The following is a 20,459-nucleotide window of genomic DNA, read 5'->3' as shown; positions in this document are numbered from 1 at the left end:
GGGGTGTATAGGCTGACAGGCAGAGGTGGGGAGAGGGTCTGGTTGGTGATGGGGAGGTAAGGGTGGAGTAGAAAAGTCTGTGGGCCAGGAGGTGTCTCTAGGAAGCCAAGATCCTGCTCTTACAGGCTCAGAAAGAACTGAGAAGAGCCCTATCTCTTCCATCCATGTAGACTCCATGTTGGGCCAGGATGTAAGCTCCCTCCTCGCCCTGCAGAGGCACACAATGATGGGGTTTGTGTGCATTGTGAAGTGTGCGTGACTAATCTGTGGTTTAATATTGCTGTGGTTCAGGGTTTTCTGTTCCTTTAGAAGCTTCTAGTTGTATATGACAGAAATTAAGGCATTGTTGGAACCTTTCTTTTTCGCTTTTTATTATTATGCAGCAGGAGACAGTTTCCTCACAGCTAAGGGCAGATTCTAGCACTCACCATCCTTGATTTACTCCTTACCCTCCATCTACTCTGATTCTGTTGCTTCCCTCCTCAAGGCCTGGCAGGGGAGAGAAGGGGGTGATTCTTTGTGGACTGGCCAACTGGATTCTTTGGCGCTTTTGGATTCTTGCTTGTGGGCCGGGGGACTAATGGTGACCTCTCTCTTGGGTCTCTGCCTCCAACTCCCACCTCCCAGCCCCTTTCCTGCCGGATTTCCTCAGGGATTTCTTTCAGGGTGAGAAATGATTCTGGGTATGAGTGAAGGTCTTCTGCCTCGCGGTGGCCTCCTCGTCCACGGCAGCCTGGATATTCCTGGCTGCCCGCAGGCCGGACTTGATAGCAGTGTCTATCCAGGCATGGGGCATGGAGGTGTGCTCGCCTGCAAAGTGGATGCGGCCTTCAGGCTGGAAGAGCTGCAGCGAATAGTCCGTAAACTGGTAGGGTGTGAACTCAGCGAAGGCGCCCATGGTGAGGGGGTCCAGAGACCAGCGCTTGAGCACAGAGGAGGGGCACATGCGCCGCAATTCATCCTTGGGTATCTGGTGCACGGCCGCCAGGTCCTCCAGGACCACATCCTCCACCTGCTCGTGCGTCATGGATATGAAGAAGAGGGAGTCATCGTCCACGGTGTAGGAGGCCAGCAGGACGCCCTTGCCACTGGGGAGGCTGTGGCTGGGGTAGTAGATGAAGCGCGAGGGCCGGTCGGTGACAGAGACCCCACCCCGGATGCCCTCCCGCTCCCAGAAGGGCTCCTTACAGGCCAGGACCACCTTGGTGGCGCTGGTGTAATGCACCACGCGGAGCGCTTCCACCTTGTCCGGAGAGAGCGGTGGCTTAAAGGTGATGAGGCGCGTGGCCTTGGCTGAGGCCGAGATAATGACGAAGTCCGCAGTGAGGTTGTGCTTCGCGGAGCTGGGCTCACCTGCCCGGTAGGAGACCTGGACCTCAGGCCCGTCCCTCACCACTGCCTCCACCTTGGAGCCCAAGTGGATGGTGCCAGGCTTCAGGCTGGTGCTGAGGGCCCTGGGGAGCTGGTCGAAGCCACCGGTGATCTCAGAAAAGCTGCAGGGGTGAGCGGAGGGCAGGGGTGAGTGTGTGGGCACCAGGCCCCCTTGCTGGGTTTCCGGCAGCCCTCCTGGTCTGAAAAGCAAGGAAACTGGCTTCCTGCAGCCTGTGCTGGATGCTTCCTTCCATGTCCTTAACTAGTCTCTGTGAGGGAGGGATGATTGTTTAATTATACTTTGGAAAACCGAATCCTGTTGAAGAGGGACAGTCCCAGGATGACATACCCCGTCTAGACCCATAGCCTGTGGATTCAGTTACCATGCAGTCCTGTGTCCCAGAAGGAGTCCCAGAAACGTGGTTTTGGATTCTGGCTCCAGCCCTCACCCCACTTAAGTGAATTTGGATGAGTCATCGAACCCCTCTGAGCCTAAGCATCCTCTCCAGTAAAATGGCTCTGAATAATAGTATCGACCTTCTAGGTGAATAAAAGTGACAATTTTTGGAAAGTGCAGATAATTGTGTCTGGCACATAGTGACCTGCTCAATAATCATAGTTCTGTTTCTCTGCTCTGGGGGTTGGAGGAGGGGCAGATTCCAGCCCTGGTCCCAATTGGCCTTACTCGTCCTTTTTGGAAAAGATGAAGTCTGTCCGCAGGGACTCTAGGAGGGACTTGTAGTATCCAGAATCCTCATTCATCACAGTCCCGATCATCTTTACTGCTCCTTGGCTCAGTGCCCCTTCTTTCAGCAAGTAAGCCTGTGGGAGGTAGGAGTGCCAGATGGAGGGCCCAGCATGTAGGAACGGGCTTCAGCAGGGGCCTAGGGCAGGCAGGGGGTGGGACTGGACTCCAGGGAGGTAATGTCTTTGGCAGTGGGAAGAGAGAGTCCTGGTCAGCAGAGAACAACCCTGGTGGGCTAGGCTGAGCACAGACCTCCTCTACCCCTATCCTTTGACTCACATACCTTGGTGGAGTAGGAATCATAAAAGGACACCAGGTGGCTGCAGTTGAAATTTTTCAGATTTTGTTTGAGCTGCAGAAGGGGAGGGAGGGGAAGAAGTTTAGATGTAAGTCATAGAACAGTGGCAGGACTCCTGGGTTCTATGGGTGTCCCTTTGAAGAGGGTCGGGGCAAGGAGGTGGGGGATAGAAAGACTAGGGGAAGTGTGTTTCCAAGAGCTCCTAAATGCTCCTCTTTCCTCCCAAATCTCCCCTTCATTTAAAGACCTTTGGAGACTAATATTTAAGGGGAAGACATTCACTGCAATCCAAGAGAATTGATTCATTACTGAGTATTGGGTTATCTGGTGATTCCCTTTCCTTCCACTGTCATCATCAAGCAGTGGGCCGTTGGATCACCAAGTACAGGAGAGTAGATGGGTCTGGGCATTAGGGTTGGGGTGACAACATTCTTAGGGGATATTAGAGGAGGGACCAATCACAAGAGTGCCAGATAGGAACCAGGCTAGCTGGGTCCATCCACAACTTTCCGGGTGATCTTGGCCCAGAACTTGTTTTTTTTCCCAATCCTGGGAGGGGTGAGGCAGGAGGCACCTTGGTGATGGACTGGTTGAAGAGATTAGTAGCACCCTTGCCCTTCTCCATTGGTTTCGTGGAGTAGCCTAGGAGCTCTGGGTTGTCCTTGACATCCCTGGTGCGATAACGTTGTCCGTTGATGAGGTACCAGGTGTTACCATCATATTCTATGAACTTGTTCATCTTCAGGCCAAGCTTCTTGATGTAGGTATGAACTAGCCTGGAGCAGATACAGGTATAACATGGCACCCATCCCAGGACCTCATTCCTGCTGGCCTCACTATAGAAGCCATTTCCAGGAAAACCAGTTTCTTCATGTGCCCAGAGAGGTCTGACTGTTTCTTCAACTCTAACCCTGCTTCCTCTTGCTGTGGTATTAACTCTTTTTCTTCTGTTTTTTCTTCCCCCACAAGGAAGATCATGAGGAGGGAGTTCACCCATCACCCAATAAAGGCTCTTTAAGAAATCCCAGAGTACAAGACTTAAGGAGAGGCAAAGGCCTCTTGTTTCAGACAGTATTTGAAATCTCACCTTCCATTTCTAAGTAAGTTGAGGCCAAATCTAAAGACTCCTAGTTTAGGCTGGTTCATTTTGTTTTTGTTTTGGTGGTGTTTGGAGGGAAGTCTTGGGTTCAGTTTACACATAAGGCAAAAAAGAAGTCATATTTTTGGAGGTATGTTGACAACAGGTGAGGGATCTCTTTTGTCTGTAGAAGCCACAGAACCAGGGGCTGGGTTCTGCCCCAGGAGCCAGTTACAGTTTAGGGGTCGAGCATATGTTTTTGGGCCTGTTGCCTCCTTGATTTTGAGGAGGAGCTCTGTCACTTTCTCCTAGGAGAATCTTGGGTGTGTCACTTAATACCTCTGAGCCCCGTTTCTTGATTTGTAACCAGCGTGGTGCCTGGTACATAGAGGTGCTCAAGAAATGGCAGCTAATATGATTATTAAATATTATTAGTTTGTAGCTTAATGGGGTATAATTGACACATACGAAGCTACCCATATTCAAAGTACACAATTTGATGAATTAATGCTAACTATTATTATTAGTTTGGGACCTACCATTTTCTGTGTGACCCTGGTCTCTGGGCCTCGGCCTTCCATGTCAAGTGGGAGACCAATGTTAGTCTTGACTCCACATGAGACAGTTGATGTGAGAGGCTCTGACCCTATGGCAGCAGCCCCCCCTACCCAACCCCTACCTAATTCCTCTTGCTTGACCTTCACCCATCCCTTCCTTGGCACTTACCTGTGGGACTTTGGGATTCGCATGGGCCCCAATTCATAGTACCAGCCCTCCTCCTCATTCCTGTATGTGACAACTCGACCCCCGATGTGGTGGCTGGCTTCCAGGATGGTTACCTGGAGTCCAGAGAAGTTATTGCTGGAGTCATGCTTTCCCTTCTCCCACCTTGTACACCCATCCCCATCCTGCCACAGGCTCTCATCTGGAATTCCTAGCAGTAGGTCCCTGCATGTGCAGGATAACCACACGGTGGGTTGGGGGTGGTGGTGGAGGAAGTTCTTCCGGGAGGGTCCTGAGTAATGTAAGTGGGGCAGAAGTGCTCCGTGGTGGCGGGGGACCAAGTGCCTCTTGGCCTGTTCTTGTTAGCATAACCCTTCTCCGCTTTTGCTTCTGTGAGAACGCAGGTGTAACTAGGGTCAAATCTCAAGGGAGACTGGGGTTTTGAGGAACCATAACTAAGGGCTAAGAGATCAGTGCATTATAAGCAGCCATCTAAGAGCTGACTGTAGCTTCTCCCTTTTTCCTTTTCCACCCAAGGAAGCAAAGTGATTCTCCTCCTCAGACCCCAGGCAAAGGATTGAAGCCCCTTCAAAACCTGCTCACCTGGTGGCCAGCATCTTGTAGGGCCTTGGCAGCTGCCAGGCCTGACATGCCAGCTCCCACTATTACCACACGCTTGGGCAGCGGGGAGGCGTGGAGCCCCTTCTGCGCCATGACAAGGATGGACTCATACTCGGGGTCCTGGAAGCACTTGATCAGGTCCTCAAAGTAGCCAAGGCAGCTGGGAGTAGCCAACAGCAGCCCCAGGATTAGGATTCCTGTGGTAGAGAGGGGAATTGGGGACTGCCTGTCTGGGGCCCCGGGCTCTGCACCCTGCCCTACCCAGGATGAACTTGGCCGTATGAACGCGTGCAGGTGGTGAGGTCAGGCAGCACCTGTCAGATGTGTGGTTGTAAACATGCATATTTGTGATTGTGTCTGTGTGGGGGCGATTGTGTTGTGTGGGGTGTGGACGTATGTGCGAACCGTGCTGGTGTCAGCTGTGTGGTTGTAAATACAAATGCATGTGTTCACGTGTATGCATGTGATTGGAAACCCATGAGTGTGTTCAGAGCCATCTATGAATGTGAATATGCCTGCTTCTGATGGTGGGTGTGTGTGTGAGCTTGTCTGTGATGGAAGTTGCAGTGATTGTAAGTTTGTGATCATTGCCCTGTATGACTGTGCGTTGTCTGTGATTTCATAGGAGGGGGTGTGTCTGTGGGACAGTGTGGGCACCTGAGCAAATGTGTGGATGAATCTGTATGGGAGAGCGAAGTGGGTGGGTGTGGTCTGGGTCTGAAGAGTGAGGAAGGCATATATGCATGTGCTTGAGTTTGTGAGGGAAATGGGTGCTGGCATTCTTGTGTGTGATGCTGTGAGTGCGTCTGAGCGTGAGGCTGGGTGGCAGAGCCGGAGGGTGTCTGTGTTCTTTGCGAATGTGTGCTTTTGTGAGAGGATGGGTATGTGTGAAAGTGGGAGTGTGTGAGGCATGGTTCTCTTCGGGTGGAACTGTGACCAGTTTCTCAGCGATATTACCAGTGCCCCGTGGACCTTGGCAGTCCTACTGCTCCTCTCCAGCCTGACAGTAGTTTTTCAAATCCCTCCACGTTTTCTAATGTGCAGCCAAGATTGGAAACTATAGTTAATATGTAACACACAATAAGTCCAGAGTGACGTGGTGGTTTTCGTCCCCCAAATTGACTGCTCTGATGCACAGAGAAATTCACCCAGGAGGGAGTCTCCAATGAGAGACTGTGTGGTTTCCTTGGTGTTACCTGCTCTGAAGGGGACCGTCCAGGAGTGCTGATGCAATGTGCCCCCCTGCACTAGCCCTAGGATTTTTGGGTGGATGAGAATGCCCTTAGTCCAGTCTTTGTACATGCGGGATACCCAAGATGCATAGAAGGCAAGGGATCTTCAGGTGCCAACCCCTGTAGAGACTACACGCAGGGGTGACTTCTGCCAGGGTGACTTCTCCGAAAAGAAGAGGGAGTAACCAGCCACCATGGTAGAGAACCCCAAGCCTCACCCCCTCTCCCCACCGTCCAAGCCTACCTCAACCCCCTGAATCCATTCTCACTCCTGACAAACTCTCCCGTCTCTCTGAGCTACCAGCATTCCTGTCTCAGTCCTCATGTCCTTCCCTCTGAATGGACCCAACCCCTAAACTCATTACCTGGACCTGGACCCATTCTCTTGACTCGCTTTCAACACCTGGACCTATGCATAGCCCCCCACGTAGCCCTGACCCATCTCAGTTCCCATGTCTTTTCCTATTGCATGGCCCCATGCTCAGACTCCTTCTCTGACCCATCTCAACCCCATCCCTCCATCTCCTTTCCTTGTTTCAGAGTCCAACACTTTCTCACTCAGGTGCCTCTGTCTCAGACTTAGAGGAGGGGCCCCACTTACCCCTCATCTTGGCCTTGGCCTTACAGCTCATGCTGAGCCCGGGGCAGCTCTCTCTCTCTCTTTATGAGGAGCCAGCTCCACCCCAGCAGTTGCTGGCCTCTTCCCACCGGCCTGCCCCTAGGGCTGAGCCAAGCAGAGAAGCCCGGCCCTCATGGTGAAAAGACCGTGGTGACTTGGCCCCATCCCCGGCCTCATCTTCTGCCTCCTGGCCCTTCCTTCCTCCTGGCCCATCTCTCCTCCTAGGGAAATCCCCTTCTCCCAGCTCAGACCCCAGCACCTGGGTACTAGTTGGGAGAAGGGGCTGTGGGAGCCAGGTGAGCCATCCCCAACCTCCCAGGAATGGGTGAGGACTGGGGCTAAGTGTCTGGGCTGGTTTGGAAGGCCAGTGTCTGGGCTCCCAGCCCAGTCAAAGCTCCCAACTGCCTCCACTAGAGAATGTTTAGTTCCACTGCTGTCCCACCATGAGCTTTCTGCTCCACTGTGAGTTTGTCCAAGGTGGGGATTCTGGCCAGGAGCTCCCATGGAAGATGTGCCCTTCCTGCCCCTCTCAGGGGCTCCCCTGGCAGGCTGGGCAGATGTCTCTGGGTTGGCCCATTTGCAGTGGGGAGGGTTTTTTCCCCTCTTCCTCTGAGTCCTCTGGGGGCTTCCTTGGACGCTCCTCTGGCACTGGAATTCCTTCTCCTGGGGAATCAGGCCAGCTGGCTGTGGTACCAAGACTAGTTCTTTGTTCTCTGTGTAGAGTGCAGGTGGAGATAGGCTGGCTGGCGAGACAAGTGGACAGGAAGCAACATGGGCCTGGGAATGGGGGAAGCAACATGGGGCTAGGGAGAGAGGGAGTCAGTGTCAGGGGCACAGGCCTCAGATTCTGGGAACCAGGGTGGCATAAGGGAGAGGGCACCAGCAATGGAATCCAACAGAACTGGGTGCAAATCTTGCTTTATTACATCATTGCTGTGTGGCTTGGGACATAAGGCTTATGATACTTCTCTGAACCTGGATTTCTTTACCTGTAAAATGGGCCAATAATACCTTCTTCATAGGGTGCTTCAGGATTAAATGAGATGATGTGTGTGAAGAGCCTGGCATAGTACCTTGCACTCTCTAGGTCTCTAAACTGGCTTCCTTTTTTCCTTTTGGAGATAGGGTTTGATTTGACACCATATCACACACAATCATAGTATCTTTAAAATGGAAGTAATTCCTCCACTACAGGGTTGCTGGATGAACCAAATAAAATAACACATGGGGGTTACAGTGTGAATGGCTAGGCTTTAAACATAGATCAAGGGCTCTCTCTCTCTCTCTCTCTCTCTCTCTCTCTCCTGCCTCTTATTTTTTGAAATAGCTTTGTTGAGATATGATTCACATACCATACAATTCTTCCATTTAAAAAGAGAAATTCAATGGTTTTTAGTGTCTTTTCAGAGTTGTCTACTATCACCATAATCAATTTTAAAACATTTTCATCATTCCAGAATGAAATACAATACCCATGAACCATCCCTCCCCATTCTTCTCATTGTCCCAGCCCTAGGCACCCTAGACATTACATATATCCAGAACAGGTATCATACGATATGTAGTCTTTTGTGACTGGCTCCTTTTGCTTGCATAATGTACTCAAGATTCACCCATGTTGTCACATGTATCCGTACTCCATCCTTTTTATGGCTGAACAATTTTCCATTTATGACTGAATATTTTATTTATATCATATTCGTTTATCCATGTATCAGCTGATGGCCATTTGGGTTTTTCCCACTTTGGGGCTACTCTAAACAATGCTACTCTAAACATTCTTTTATAAGATTTTATGTGGACATAGATTTTCATTTCTCTTAAGTATATATTTTGGAAAGGAATTGCTGGGTTATATGTTAACTCTATGTTTAACCTTTTGAGGAATTGCCAGACTGGTTTACAAAGCCTGCAACATTCTACTTTCCCACTAGCAACAAATGAGATCCCCAATTTCACCCCATCTTCAACAACACTTGTCACTATCTGTTTTTGATTGCAGCTGTCCTGGTGGGTGTGAAGTGGTATCTCATTGTGCTTTTGGTTTGTATTTCCCTGTTGACTAGAGATGTTAAACATCTTTTCATGAGCTTAATGAACATTTGTAGATATTCTTTGGAGAAATGTGCATTCAGATCGTTTGCCTATTTTTACATTTGGTTATTTGTCTCTTTATTATTGACTTGTAAGAGTTTTTTATATATTGTAGATACAAGTCTCTTACCAGATATATATACACATATGTTTGTAAATATTTTCTCCCATTCTGGAGATTTTCACTTTCTTGATGATGTTTTTTTAAGCATGGAATTTTAAATTTTTGATGAGGTTCACATCATTTATTTTTTCCTTTAATTGCTGTGCTTTGAGTATCATATCTAAAATCCTATTGCCAAATCCAAGATTATGAAGATTTACCCCTATGTTTTTTCCCAGTGGTTTTATATTTTATTTTATTTTATTTAAAAATTTTTTTTAAACGTTTATTTATTTTTGAGACAGAGAGACAGAGCATGAACAGGGGAGGGGCAGAGAGAGAGGGAGACACAGAATCTGAAACAGGCTCCAGGCTCCGAGCTGTCAGCACAGAGCTTGATGCGGGGCTCAGACTCACGGACCGCGAGATCATGACCTGAGCCAAAGTCGGCCGCTTAACCGACTGAGACACCCAGGCGCCCCCCCAGTGGTTTTATATTTTAAACTGTTCTATTTTGATCATTGGTCCATTTTGAGATAATTTTTATATATGGTATGAGGTAGGGTTCCAACTTTATTCTTTTGCATGAGACTATCCAGTTGTCCCAGCGCTATTTGTTAGGAAGACTATTCTTCTCCCCATTGAATGATTTTGGCACTCTTGTGAAAAATCAGTTGACCATGTACACGTGGTTTTATTTCTGTACTGCCATACTGTCTTGATGACCATTTTGTAGTAAGTTTTGAAATTGGGAAGTGTGTCTTCCTACCTTGTTTTCCTTTTTTTTTTTTTTTCTTAAGTTCATTTATTATTTTGAGAGAGAGAGAGAGAGCATGCACATGCGGGCAGGGAAGGGGCAGAGAGAGGGAGAGGTAGGGAGAAAGAGAGAGAATCCCAAGCAGGCTCCACGCTGCCAGCACAGAGCCCGATGTGGTGCTCAAACCCACGAACCATGAGATAATGACCAGAGCTGAAATCAAAGAGTTGGACACTTAACCAACTGAGCCACGCTGGTGCCCCCTACCTTGTTTTTCTTTTTAAAAATTTTTTTGCTTTTCCAAGTCCCTTGAATTTCCATATGAATTTTAGAATCAGCTTGTCAATTTCTACAAAGAAGTCAGCTGGGATTCTGGTAGGGATTGCATTGAATCCGTAGATCACTTCAAGAAGTATTACCATTTTAACAGTATTATCTTCTGGTCCATAGATGTAGGGTGTTTTCTCACTTATTTACATAGTCTTTAATTATTTCAACAATGTTTTGAAGTTCTTGGAGTATGATTTTTGTACTTTAAAAAAATTTTTTTTAATGTTTATTTATTTTTGAGAGAGACAGAATGCGAGTAGGTTAGAGGGAGAGAGAGAGGAAGACACAGAATCTGAAGCAGGCTCCAGGCTCTGAGCTGTCAGCACAGAGCCCGATGTGGGGCTTAAACTCACGAGCTGTGAGATCATGACCTGAGCTGAAGTCAGATGCTCAACTGACTGAGCCACCCAGGTGCCCCTGATTTTTGTACTTTTTAAAGAACTTTTTTCTTACTGAGATGTTCATATAACATAAAATTAACTATTTTAAAGTGTACAATTCAGTGGCACATTTGCTATGTATTTATAGCACATTCACAGTATTGTGTAACTGCCACATTTATCAAGTTCCAAACATTTTCATCACCCCAAAGGAAAACCTTGTACCCATTAAGTAGCCACTCCTCATTCCTCCCTCCCTGCATTTTCTGACCACCAGCAATTTTCTTTCTTTGTGTAAGCTTTTATCTATTCTGGATATTTCATATAAATGGAATAATACTGTATATAACTATTTGTATTTGTCTTCTTTCAGTTAACATAGTGTTTTGGAAGTTCACCCACATGTAGAGCGTATTAGTACTTCATTACTTTTTATAGCTGAACAATATTGTATGTATAAACCATATTTTATTGATCCATTCATTGTTGTACATTTAGGTTGTTTCCACCATTTGGCTATTGTGAACAGTGCTGCTATGAACATTTGTTTACAAGTATTTGAGCATTTGTTTTCAATCATTTCTGTTATTCTGTTCGTTTCCTGGGGCTGCCATCACAGATTAGCACAAGAGAAACTTACTCTCTCACAGTTGTAGAGACTACAAGTCCTCAGTCACATTGTTGTGTGGGCCATGCTCCTTGCAAAGGTTCCAGGGACGGATCCTTTCTTGCCTCTCCCAGCTTTTGGTGACCCCAGATGTTCTTATGTTTGGGGCTGCCTAACTCTAATCTCTGCCTTCACGTGGTCTTCCTCTTCTGTGTCTGAGTGTCTCAAATCTCTTTCTGCCTTCTCTTATAAGGACATCATTGGATTTAGGTCCCACCTTAAACCAGGATGATCTTGTCTCAAGATCTTTCATTTAATTGTGTCTGAACAGACCATTTTCCCAAATAAGGTCACATTCACATGTTCCAGAGGTTAAAGCTTGAACATATCTTTTTTGGGACCACTATTCAGCTCATCACAGTTCACCTTTTGGCCCCTCTAAATTCGTGTCTGTCTCACGTGCCAAACATATTTAGCCCCAAATCCCTCAGTCTCAATCCATTACAGTATCATCTTACTCCAAGATCTCATCTAAATATTGTCAGCTCAAAGTCCCAAACCTGATGATCTAAATCATCTAAATCAGGTACGGGGAAGACTCTGGGTATGATTCATCCTAGGACAAAATGCCTTTCCATCTGTGGTCATCAGAACCTGACAAGTCATATGTTTTCAAAATGCAAAGGTGAACAGACATAGAGTAAACATGCCATTGAAAAAAGGAGAATGTGGAAGAAATAGAGATGTCACAGGAGCCAAGCAAGTTTGAAATCCAGCAGGGCAAATTCCATTAGGTTTCAAGGCTGGAGAACACCCTTCTGTGGCTGGATGCTCTGCCCTGCTACCTCACCACTCCATGCTTTGGGCCTGCAGCCCTGCCCTCTGCTTCTGCTACAGCCTCAGCCTCTGCCCTTGGAGTCATTCTTTCCTGAAGGGTAGCACATGTTTGAAGACACAAAAGGCATTCAGCAGAGAGAGAGAGGAGAACAGGTTCTATGACTGAGCCTAGGTGCACACCACCTTTAAGAGGTAGAGAGATGAGGGGAACTATAAAGGAGATTGAGCAGAGGAACCATAGAGGTAGGAGGAAAACACAGGAAGTGAGGTGTACTGGAATCCATGTGAAGAAAGTGTTCAAGGAAGGAGTGATCGGTTGTATAAATGCTTTCCACTAGAGTGATGATTGAGAACTGATCGTTGGTTTAACAACAGGAGCCTGATTACAGTGGATTCAAAAGAGAAGGAGAGGAGGAATTTGGGACAGTGAGTATATCAGCTTTTTTTTTTTTTTGGAGGAAATTTGGACAGGAGAGTAAAGGATAGCAGAAAAATGAGTAGGTACGTGCAGGATGACAGGATGAAGAGTCAGAAGAGGTTTTTTGGTTTGTTTATGTTTTTGTTTTGTTTTGAACAAATCTGATTCGCAAAGATAGTATAGAGTTCTCACATACCCCACACCCTGTTTCCCCTGTCGCCAGCATCTTTCAGTAGTATGGTACGTTTGTTGCAATTACGAACCAGCACCAATACATTACTATTAACTGAAGTCCATACTTTATTTAGATTTCCTTAGGGTTCTTTCCCCCTCCAATGACCCTTTTCTTTCCCAAGATCATTCAAGATATCACACACTTTGAGTTGTCGTGTCTCTCAGGCTCCTCTAAATAATAACTTACAGAACACAGGTGGGTGGGGGCAGCACCCTATAATCACCCTATGATCACTCAGGCTAGGTCAGATCAGTCTCTTCCCAGGTTTTGCCTCTAAATAAGTCATGAAAGGAATTCATTTTCACAGTTTTGTTGTTTTTAGAATGAATGAAGAGGGACTTCAGACTTCTATATTTATGATTTTTGTGCTTATGTTCATTTGTGGGGTTAGTCAATGATTTTCTCTTCTTGCGTTGCCGGCATTTAGTTTTGCTGTCAAGAGTAAATTCGCTTCATAAAATGAATTGGGTAAGTCTCCCTCTTTCCACTCTTTGAAACAGAGTGACAGAGATTCTGTCCTTGAAGTTTTGTCTGAACTGCCTGACTCGATGACTGTCTTGGGGGAACAGTGGTAAGGGCATAGAAGATAATCTGAGAATGGGTTAAGTAGGTGACGGGGATTAAAAAGCCTATAGTTTTGAGTGAAGCCCAGGACAAGATGAGGTTCTGCAGCAGGTCCAGGCTGCCATGCAAGCTGCTCTGCCATTTGAACCATATGGTTCAGCAGATCTAATGGTGCCCGAAGGGTCAGTAGCAGATAGAGATGTTGTTTGGAGCCTTAGGCCATGAAAGGTGAATCACAACACAGACCCGTAGGATTTTGGAGCAAAGCCTTGCTATCCTCTGAAGATAACTACTCTCCTTTTGAGAAGCAGCTTTTGACTTGCTGTTGGGCCCTAGTAGAAACTGAACACTTGATCATGAGTCACCAAATCACCATGTGGCCTAAATTCCCATTGTAAACTTGATGTTGTCTGACTTACCAAGTTAAAAGTTGTCATGTACAGTAACAATACATCATCAAACAGAAGTGAAATGTATGCAGTTGGACTCTAGCAGTCCCTGAAGGTGCAAGCAATTTGCACTAGGAAGTGGCCCAAATGCCTATGGTCTCACGGAGGTTCCCTGTGATTAATTGATAAGGAAGAGAACAGCCAAGCCCAGTTTACAGATGGGTCTGCATGATACACAGACACCACCTGAAAGTGGACAGCTGTACTACTCTAGCTCTTTTCTGGGACATCCCTGAAGGCCTGTGGTGGAAAGAAATACTCCTAGGGGCAGAACATCAACAAGGCACTTCATTGTTCGTTTCATCTGGAAGGGAAAACAGCCAGAGGTAAGAATCTATATTAATTAATGGACTGTAACCAGTGGGTTGGCTAGGTGGCCAGGGACTTGGAAGACAGTTGGGGAAGTTATAAAGATAGTCCTCTTTCAAGTAACACAGAATATGATGATATTTGTGTCCTGTGTGAATGCTCACCAAAGGGTGCCTTCAGCAGAAGTGGATTTCAGTAGTGCAGTGGATGGAATGTGGATACCTGTCAGCCTCTTTCCCCAACCACCACTAGCATTGCCCAATGGGCTCATGAACAAAATGGCCATGGTGACAGGGATGGAGGATATGCCTGGGCTTAGCAACTTGGACTTTGACTCACCAAGGCCAGTCTGGCTGCAAATCAGGCTTGAAGTATCTTTTTCCTCCCTTCTCACTAAAGAGTTGGTTGTTAAACTATTAACATCCTACCACTTGTTAACACCTAGACTTTCAGTTCGTGGCTGTAGGACATTTCTCATATTACTAAATCTCTGTGACTCAGTTTCCTCATCTGCAAAATCATGACGATAACACTATCTATTTCACAGGGATGTTTTGACTATTAAGAGTGTTATTATAAGGAAAGCATTTAGAAGAATACCAGGCACACAGGAAACAACCACCTAACAAGGCTTTGCTGTTATTACTATCATTACCATCATCATTATTATTATGTTTGTTATTACTGTTATTGCTATCCCTTTTGCTTGTCTGTGTGTCTGTGTATCCTTTCATTGGCTCACACAAGATTTATAGCCTTGGGGGATACAAACACCCCAGGATTCAAGATGCTGAAGGGATGCATGGTTGGGTCCCTGTGGGTGACTCATTATTGCTGATCAGATGGACAGCTCATTCTTCAACTACCCAAAGAACAATGGAATGGGCCCATGGCCAAGAGGCAGGACGTCTGGGTTCTAGTCTCCTCCGCTTAGTCATATAGGCCTCTGAATTTCCTTTTCTGGGCTTAATTTTCCTGGCTGTAAAAGAGGAGTGGGGAGCTGGACATGCTGACCTTGAAGGCCAAATCTGACTCAGCAGTGAAGTGACCAAAACCACTATCAAAGACTCCCTCAGGACCTGGCCCATGACAAGTGCTCAGCAAGTGTCTATCACCATTGTTGTCATCATCTGTAAAAAGGGGACCATAACTCCTCCCTCACAGGATTGCTAGGAGGACCTGGTGAAAAAAATACATGTGAAAGTGCTCAGTAAACTGTAAAGTGCTGTGAGCCTGTCCCAAAGCACCATTAAGATAATCTTGATCATTAGAATCATCACCACCTCCTGCTATCCCTTCAGTTCCTTCCCTAGACACAAACCCAGAAAACTTTCTGGAGCACCTGTCTTAGCAAATGAGAGCCAGTTCCCACAGGGTCCCTCCCAGAGGTCTTCTCCACCTGAGGCCAATTAGACAGCCCATGGGGTTAGCACTGCATGCCCTGCCTTGCCCTTCTCCAGAGCCCACCCCCTGCTCCTTGAGGCCTGTGGGCCCCTGGGTCCAGAATCAAGCATCCAGACTACAGCCTTCCCTCTCGTGTCAACCCCCAGTTGGTCCCACCCCCACTGGTGGCCACAATCAGCTCTCAGGGCAGTAGACAGGATTTCAGTTAGAGGTCAGGTATAGACCTTAATTTGGACTGGAGTGCTGAAGCATGTGATACTATGGACACAGACCCAGCCCAGGAGGGTTTCCATGCTGGCTGCCCCATTGTCTAACTGCTTGGTCTTGGCCAAATCCCTCAGCGTTTCTGGGCCACATTTCATTTTCTGGGACATGGAGGGTAGGACCATGCTTGGCAGTCTTTAATTCTTCATTTGAAATATCAGGGTGGCCTGAGTTTCATCCTGTCTATAATCCTAGATTGCTTCTGACCTTGGGCAAGTTACTACACCTCCCTGGGCCTCAGTTTCCCCATCCATCCAATGGGGAGATAGGCCCTCACATGGATACCTATTCACAGCTGAAGTGAGGGTACATGACAAGGACAAGGAGAGTCAGGGCCTTGGCTCAGGGCAAGGGGCACGTACCTTTTGTGTCATGGTTCTGAGGAAGAGAATTGACGAGGTACATTTTTATTGTCCTGAGTTCTGGGCCCAAACTCTCGATTCCCCTGAATCTTTCAGCCCATCGGGCTGGGCTGGAGGAAGTGGGGGGATGTGGTTGGGTACAGGGGAAGACTCCCAGGGCAGTCCTCTGAGCCTGACACAGGGCTCAAACTCACAAACTGTGAGATCACAACCTGAGCCAAAACCAGAAGTCGGATGCTCAATCAGCTGAGCCACCCAGACACCCCATCCCTTTTTTTTTTCATTTTGTAAGTTGATCCACCCCCCCAAAATTATTGAGATATAATTGACATATAACATTATGTAAGTTTAAGGTATATAGATGTGATGATTTGATACAGGTATATATTGTGAAATGTATATTGCAATTAAGTTAGTTAACAAATCCTCACCTAATTACCATTTTGTTGTTGCTGTGAGAACATTACAGATCTACCCTCATAGCAGCTTTCAAGCATATGATATAGTAGGGCTAACTATAGTCACAGGCTATGCTTTAGATCCCTGGAACTTACGCATCTTATAACTGGAAATTTATACCCTTGATCAGCATTTCTCCATTCCCCCCAACCCTCAGGCCCTAGCAACCATTCTTGGTTCTGAGTTCAGTGTTTTAATTTTTTTTTTTAATGTTTATTTACTTTTGAGAGAGAGAGAGAGAGAGAGAGAGAGACAGAGCACGAGCGGGGGAGGGGCAGAGAGAGAGGGAGACAGAATCTGAAGCAGGCTCCTGGCTCTGAGCTATTAGCACAGAGCCCGACGCAGGGCTTGAGCTCACTAATCATGAGATCATGACCTGAGCTGAAGTCGGACGCTCAACCAACTGAGCCACCCAGGCGCCCCTGAGTTCAGTGTTTTTAGATTCCACAAATGAGGAAGAGCATACAGTATTTGTCTTTGATTTATTTCAGTTAGCATAATAACCTCAAGGTCTGTTGCCCTTTGTTTTAGTGTAATTTACTTAATTGTTGTTTACATAGATTGACTTTAATAATGATCTTGTTTAACAACCAGCTTATGGCACTTCTGAAAATTCAAGTTGGTTCTGTAGCCCGGGACTGACAGGAGGGGGTCTCCAAGCTCAACTGCCCCATTCCGAATAGCTGGGGAATAGGAGGCCTCGACAGGAGGCAGGTTCGAGAACTCATAGTCATGGAGGCATGGCCAGGACTTGTGCCTAGGTTTTCAACACATTATCTCATTTAATTCTCCCAGCCATCACAGAAGGTTGGGGATAGTAAGAAATTATTATGATTTTACAGAGGAAAAGGCTGAGGCAGAATAATAGCAAGTTTAAGAGGATAGGCACTAGAACATAATAGATCCTGCTGTGAGTTCTGGTTCTGCACTTAGAGGATGTGAGCTTTTGGGCAAGTTCCTTACTCTGCTGGACTTCAACTTCTTTATATGTATTATGGAGCTGCTCCACTTACTTTCCAGATAGTGTTTGCCAGTATCTGAGAGTGTAGCTGAGTCTGAGGAAGAGCTGATGGTTGGGGGGAGACTTGGGATCATAGCTCCCCCCACCCTGCCCCTCCCAAGAAAACTTGAAGCACCCTGGGTGCTCCTAACCCCAGGAAGGCTCAGTTCAGGGACATACAGTAGAGCAAGCTCCAGAGATGCCACGCAGGAGGGAATGTGTCACCTCCCTGCCAGGCGTGACTAGAGGAAGGGGGAGGTCAGGAAGTAGACATAGGGATGGGATTGACCTTTATTAAGTACTTCTTCTGTGCAAGACCTGATATAGGGTAGGGGCTTCATGGTCAACTCTTAATTATCATCAGAGAGGCTGAGTAACTTGTCCAAGGCGTTGGACTGGTGGGGGGTGGGGGAGGATTGTGATTTGCCCAAAGCGGCTCAGTAAGCAACAGAGATATGACTGAAACATGGTCTAATCGACAAGTTGGGGGAACAGGGGTTTGGGAATAAGAAGGGAATCAGAGTGTGGCCTTCAGTTCTTGGCATTTCTTCAAGGTGACTGGGTGCAATCCCTTCTCCCCTGGGCTGTTCATATCCTCCAGAAGGCTAGAAAAAGAAATAGGCAGATCACTACCTTTCCCCAACCTGGGTGTTGTTTGCTGCTGCTCTGTTCCCAAAGGCCTCTTCCTTGTAGGGTTCTTGTTAACAACATTCAGGGAATACCATCTTGGCATCCTCAGCAGGGACAGGGTGGAGGCAGGAGGCAGAGGGATGGTCCTTCTCCGCTTCTCCTAGGGAAAGCCTGGTGAGGAGGCAGACCTATAAAGCTTCAGCAGCTTGGTCCACTGATGGGAGCCTGGGATGGCCAAGGCTCCTTTTGTCTGTGCTCCAAGATGAGACAGGCAAGGCCTTCAGCCCTGGCCGGGTGCAGTGAGCTGCACAATGGAGAGAAGGCAGGGGGTTCAGCTTCCAGCCTCTCAGAAACCTAGCGCCTTTCTGGAGACTGGGTTGCCTGGAATCCTGGTACACTGGACTCAACTGCCCAGGGGGCTTCCTGTTCAGTCTCTTTTCCTCAAGATCAAGTGACAGCCTCTTTGTGACTTGTCTCAGGGGATACCAGAGGGGTGAGATGGTCGCTGGGCTTGGGGCTGTGGGCAGGATGTGGGCATCTGTAGGGGCTGGAGGTCAGAAGTAGCCAGGTCACCTAGCCCCTAGGTCCTCTCTGTACCTGCCCCCCAACATACCCCCAGAACCATTTCCTCATTTGCTGGTGTTGTTTCCTCACCACTTCATACCTCGTTTCTCTTCCATTCCTTCCTTCTTCCTACACCCCCTTCTTTCTTTCACTTACTTATTTAATACATATTTGTTCATTGTTCTCCTGTGTCGGGCCATGTTCTAGGGGCTAGAAACAGTGCAATGAAGAATACAATTTCCTGAGCTCAAAGATCTTCAAGTCTGGCTGAGAGACACAACTGTGAAAGGACAATGATGGTTGTCTTGGGAGAAGCCTTCAAGAATGGCAGGGCTTTCCATGATTACCAGGACCCACCCCATGCTCTCCCCAGGCTTGGGTATTGCCTATTAAGACAGAGTCTGCTGGGCTGACAGACTTTTAGAAGACTTTAACTAAATGATGCCCCCATCCCATGGAAACCAAGTGTTTCTTCTCTCTACAAAGATTTACTAAATTCTAGAGTGGTAATACTTTCCAAAATCCTCCTCCATTGATTCCCTCTGCTTCCCACTCAGTCCTATGGCTCCTCATACCCACGTGATGGCATAGATGGAGGGAGGTTTATCATGAGAAAGAGTTCATGGCTGCAACTTTAGCCCTTTGCCCTCGGAAGATTTTGATCTGGTCCTGTCTGGTGGCTGGCTGTACCTCATCAGCCACGATTCCATAGTGGCTCATGCCAAACCTCAAGATCAAATCGATGTGTAGATGGGAAAGTTTGTTCTTCACCCTTCCCACTTAGGGCCTGTTTGCTGGAAGTGGTGAAGTTAATAATTAAGAGTTGGCTCTGAAGCCACATCACCTCCATTCAAACCCCAGGTCCACTGCACAAACCAAGTTATCTGGATTGAATCATTTACTCTCTCTGTGCCTTTATTTTTTCCTCTGTAAAATAGAGGTCATTGTACTTACCTCAGTGATTTGTTGTGAGGACAAGTTAGTGTAACAATTCCTAGCACACAGAAATTATTAATTAAATATTATATATTATTGTTATTGAAAGGGACCTTATAAATTCTCCCACATATCCACACTTTATTACAGATATTCCAATTCAGTTAGTGGGAATTAACAGGAGAGGGAGAAAGATTTCTTCAAACTGCGTATCAGAACCCCCTAGAATTGCTAGGGTGATAACTCGTTGGTAAGCATAGGGGCCTGGGAGAAATAGAGGCAGCATCTAATCGAGGTTTTGGAGTGGGAGATGGTGGTGCGGGTCAGGGGAAGCTTCTGAGCTGAGCTGAGTCCTAATGCAGGAATAGACGTTGGATATGCTACAGAGAGTGTCTGGGCAGCAGGGATGCAGCTGGGGTGCTCCTCCATGCTGAAGACCTTGGAGAAGGCATGAAAGTGTGACGGAGGTAGACACATACAGGAAATTGGGCATACCTGTATGGAGCCTATGCTAGTATGGAAGGCGATGGCATGGGGAGAGGGTTGGGTGCTGAGGCTAAAGAAGTCTGCAAGGGGGCAGATGTTCAGGAAGGGCACTGTGCATCTGTCTAAAGTGATGGGGCATGGGGAACCCTTAAAGGATTTTCAGGAGGAGAAAGACAGTGCTTCCTATTATATTTATTTTGAAATTGATTTCTGGCCAATTTTATGGTAATCAGAGAATATACTCGAAATGACTTCCATCCTTTGGATTTTTGGAGCTTACATTTATGGTGCAGCATATGGTCAATTTTGATAAATGTTTCACGAAGCTACACGTTTCTTTTGGTTAGTATTTGCATGGTATATATTTTTTTTCATTCTTTCTTCCTAGTGCATCTGTGTCCTTATATTAAGATGTGTTTCTCTCCTCCATCCCAGCCTTATTGACATATAATTGACATAACATTGTGTAAGTTTAAGGTGTACAATTCATTGATTTGATCATTGAAATATTGTAAAATGATTAAGGTACATTTCTTGTAAGCAACATGTAGGGTTTTTTTTTAAACTCAGTTTGAAAACATGAC

General features: G+C 46.8%; 1 protein-coding gene across 1 annotated transcript; it reads right to left on the bottom strand.

The window, feature by feature from the left end:
* Window positions 1-661: 661 nt before the first annotated feature.
* LOC124514368 (L-amino-acid oxidase-like) lies at window positions 662-6,138 on the bottom strand. The gene is made up of 7 exons (XM_047082362.1): window positions 6,033-6,138; window positions 4,819-5,033; window positions 4,219-4,331; window positions 2,989-3,190; window positions 2,400-2,468; window positions 2,057-2,193; window positions 662-1,493 (listed from the first exon to the last, which is right to left on the bottom strand). The coding sequence occupies exons 1-7, from the start codon at window positions 6,136-6,138 to the stop codon at window positions 662-664; spliced, it is 1,674 nt and encodes a 557-aa protein (XP_046938318.1).
* Between the last annotated feature and the right edge of the window lie 14,321 nt (window positions 6,139-20,459).

This window comes from Lynx rufus, unplaced genomic scaffold (genome assembly GCF_022079265.1).
Source record: "Lynx rufus isolate CCGP_SWC_20201006 ecotype Redwood Valley unplaced genomic scaffold, mLynRuf1.p SCAF_2, whole genome shotgun sequence".
Classification (NCBI taxonomy): Eukaryota; Metazoa; Chordata; class Mammalia; order Carnivora; family Felidae; genus Lynx; species Lynx rufus.
This window is presented reverse-complemented; position numbering and strand designations above follow the sequence as displayed.

Excerpts from the sequence above, each read along its gene's own strand:
- LOC124514368 (XM_047082362.1), bottom strand. The coding sequence starts at position 6,138 with ATGTACAAAGACTGGACTAAGGGCATTCTCATCCACCCAAAAATCCTA. Across the intron at positions 3,191-4,218 it reads CGAATCCCAAAGTCCCACAG|GCTAGTTCATACCTACATCA; the intron begins GTAAGTGCCAAG and ends TATCTGCTCCAG. Across the intron at positions 2,194-2,399 it reads ATGATTCCTACTCCACCAAG|GCTTACTTGCTGAAAGAAGG; the intron begins GTATGTGAGTCA and ends TACCTCCCACAG.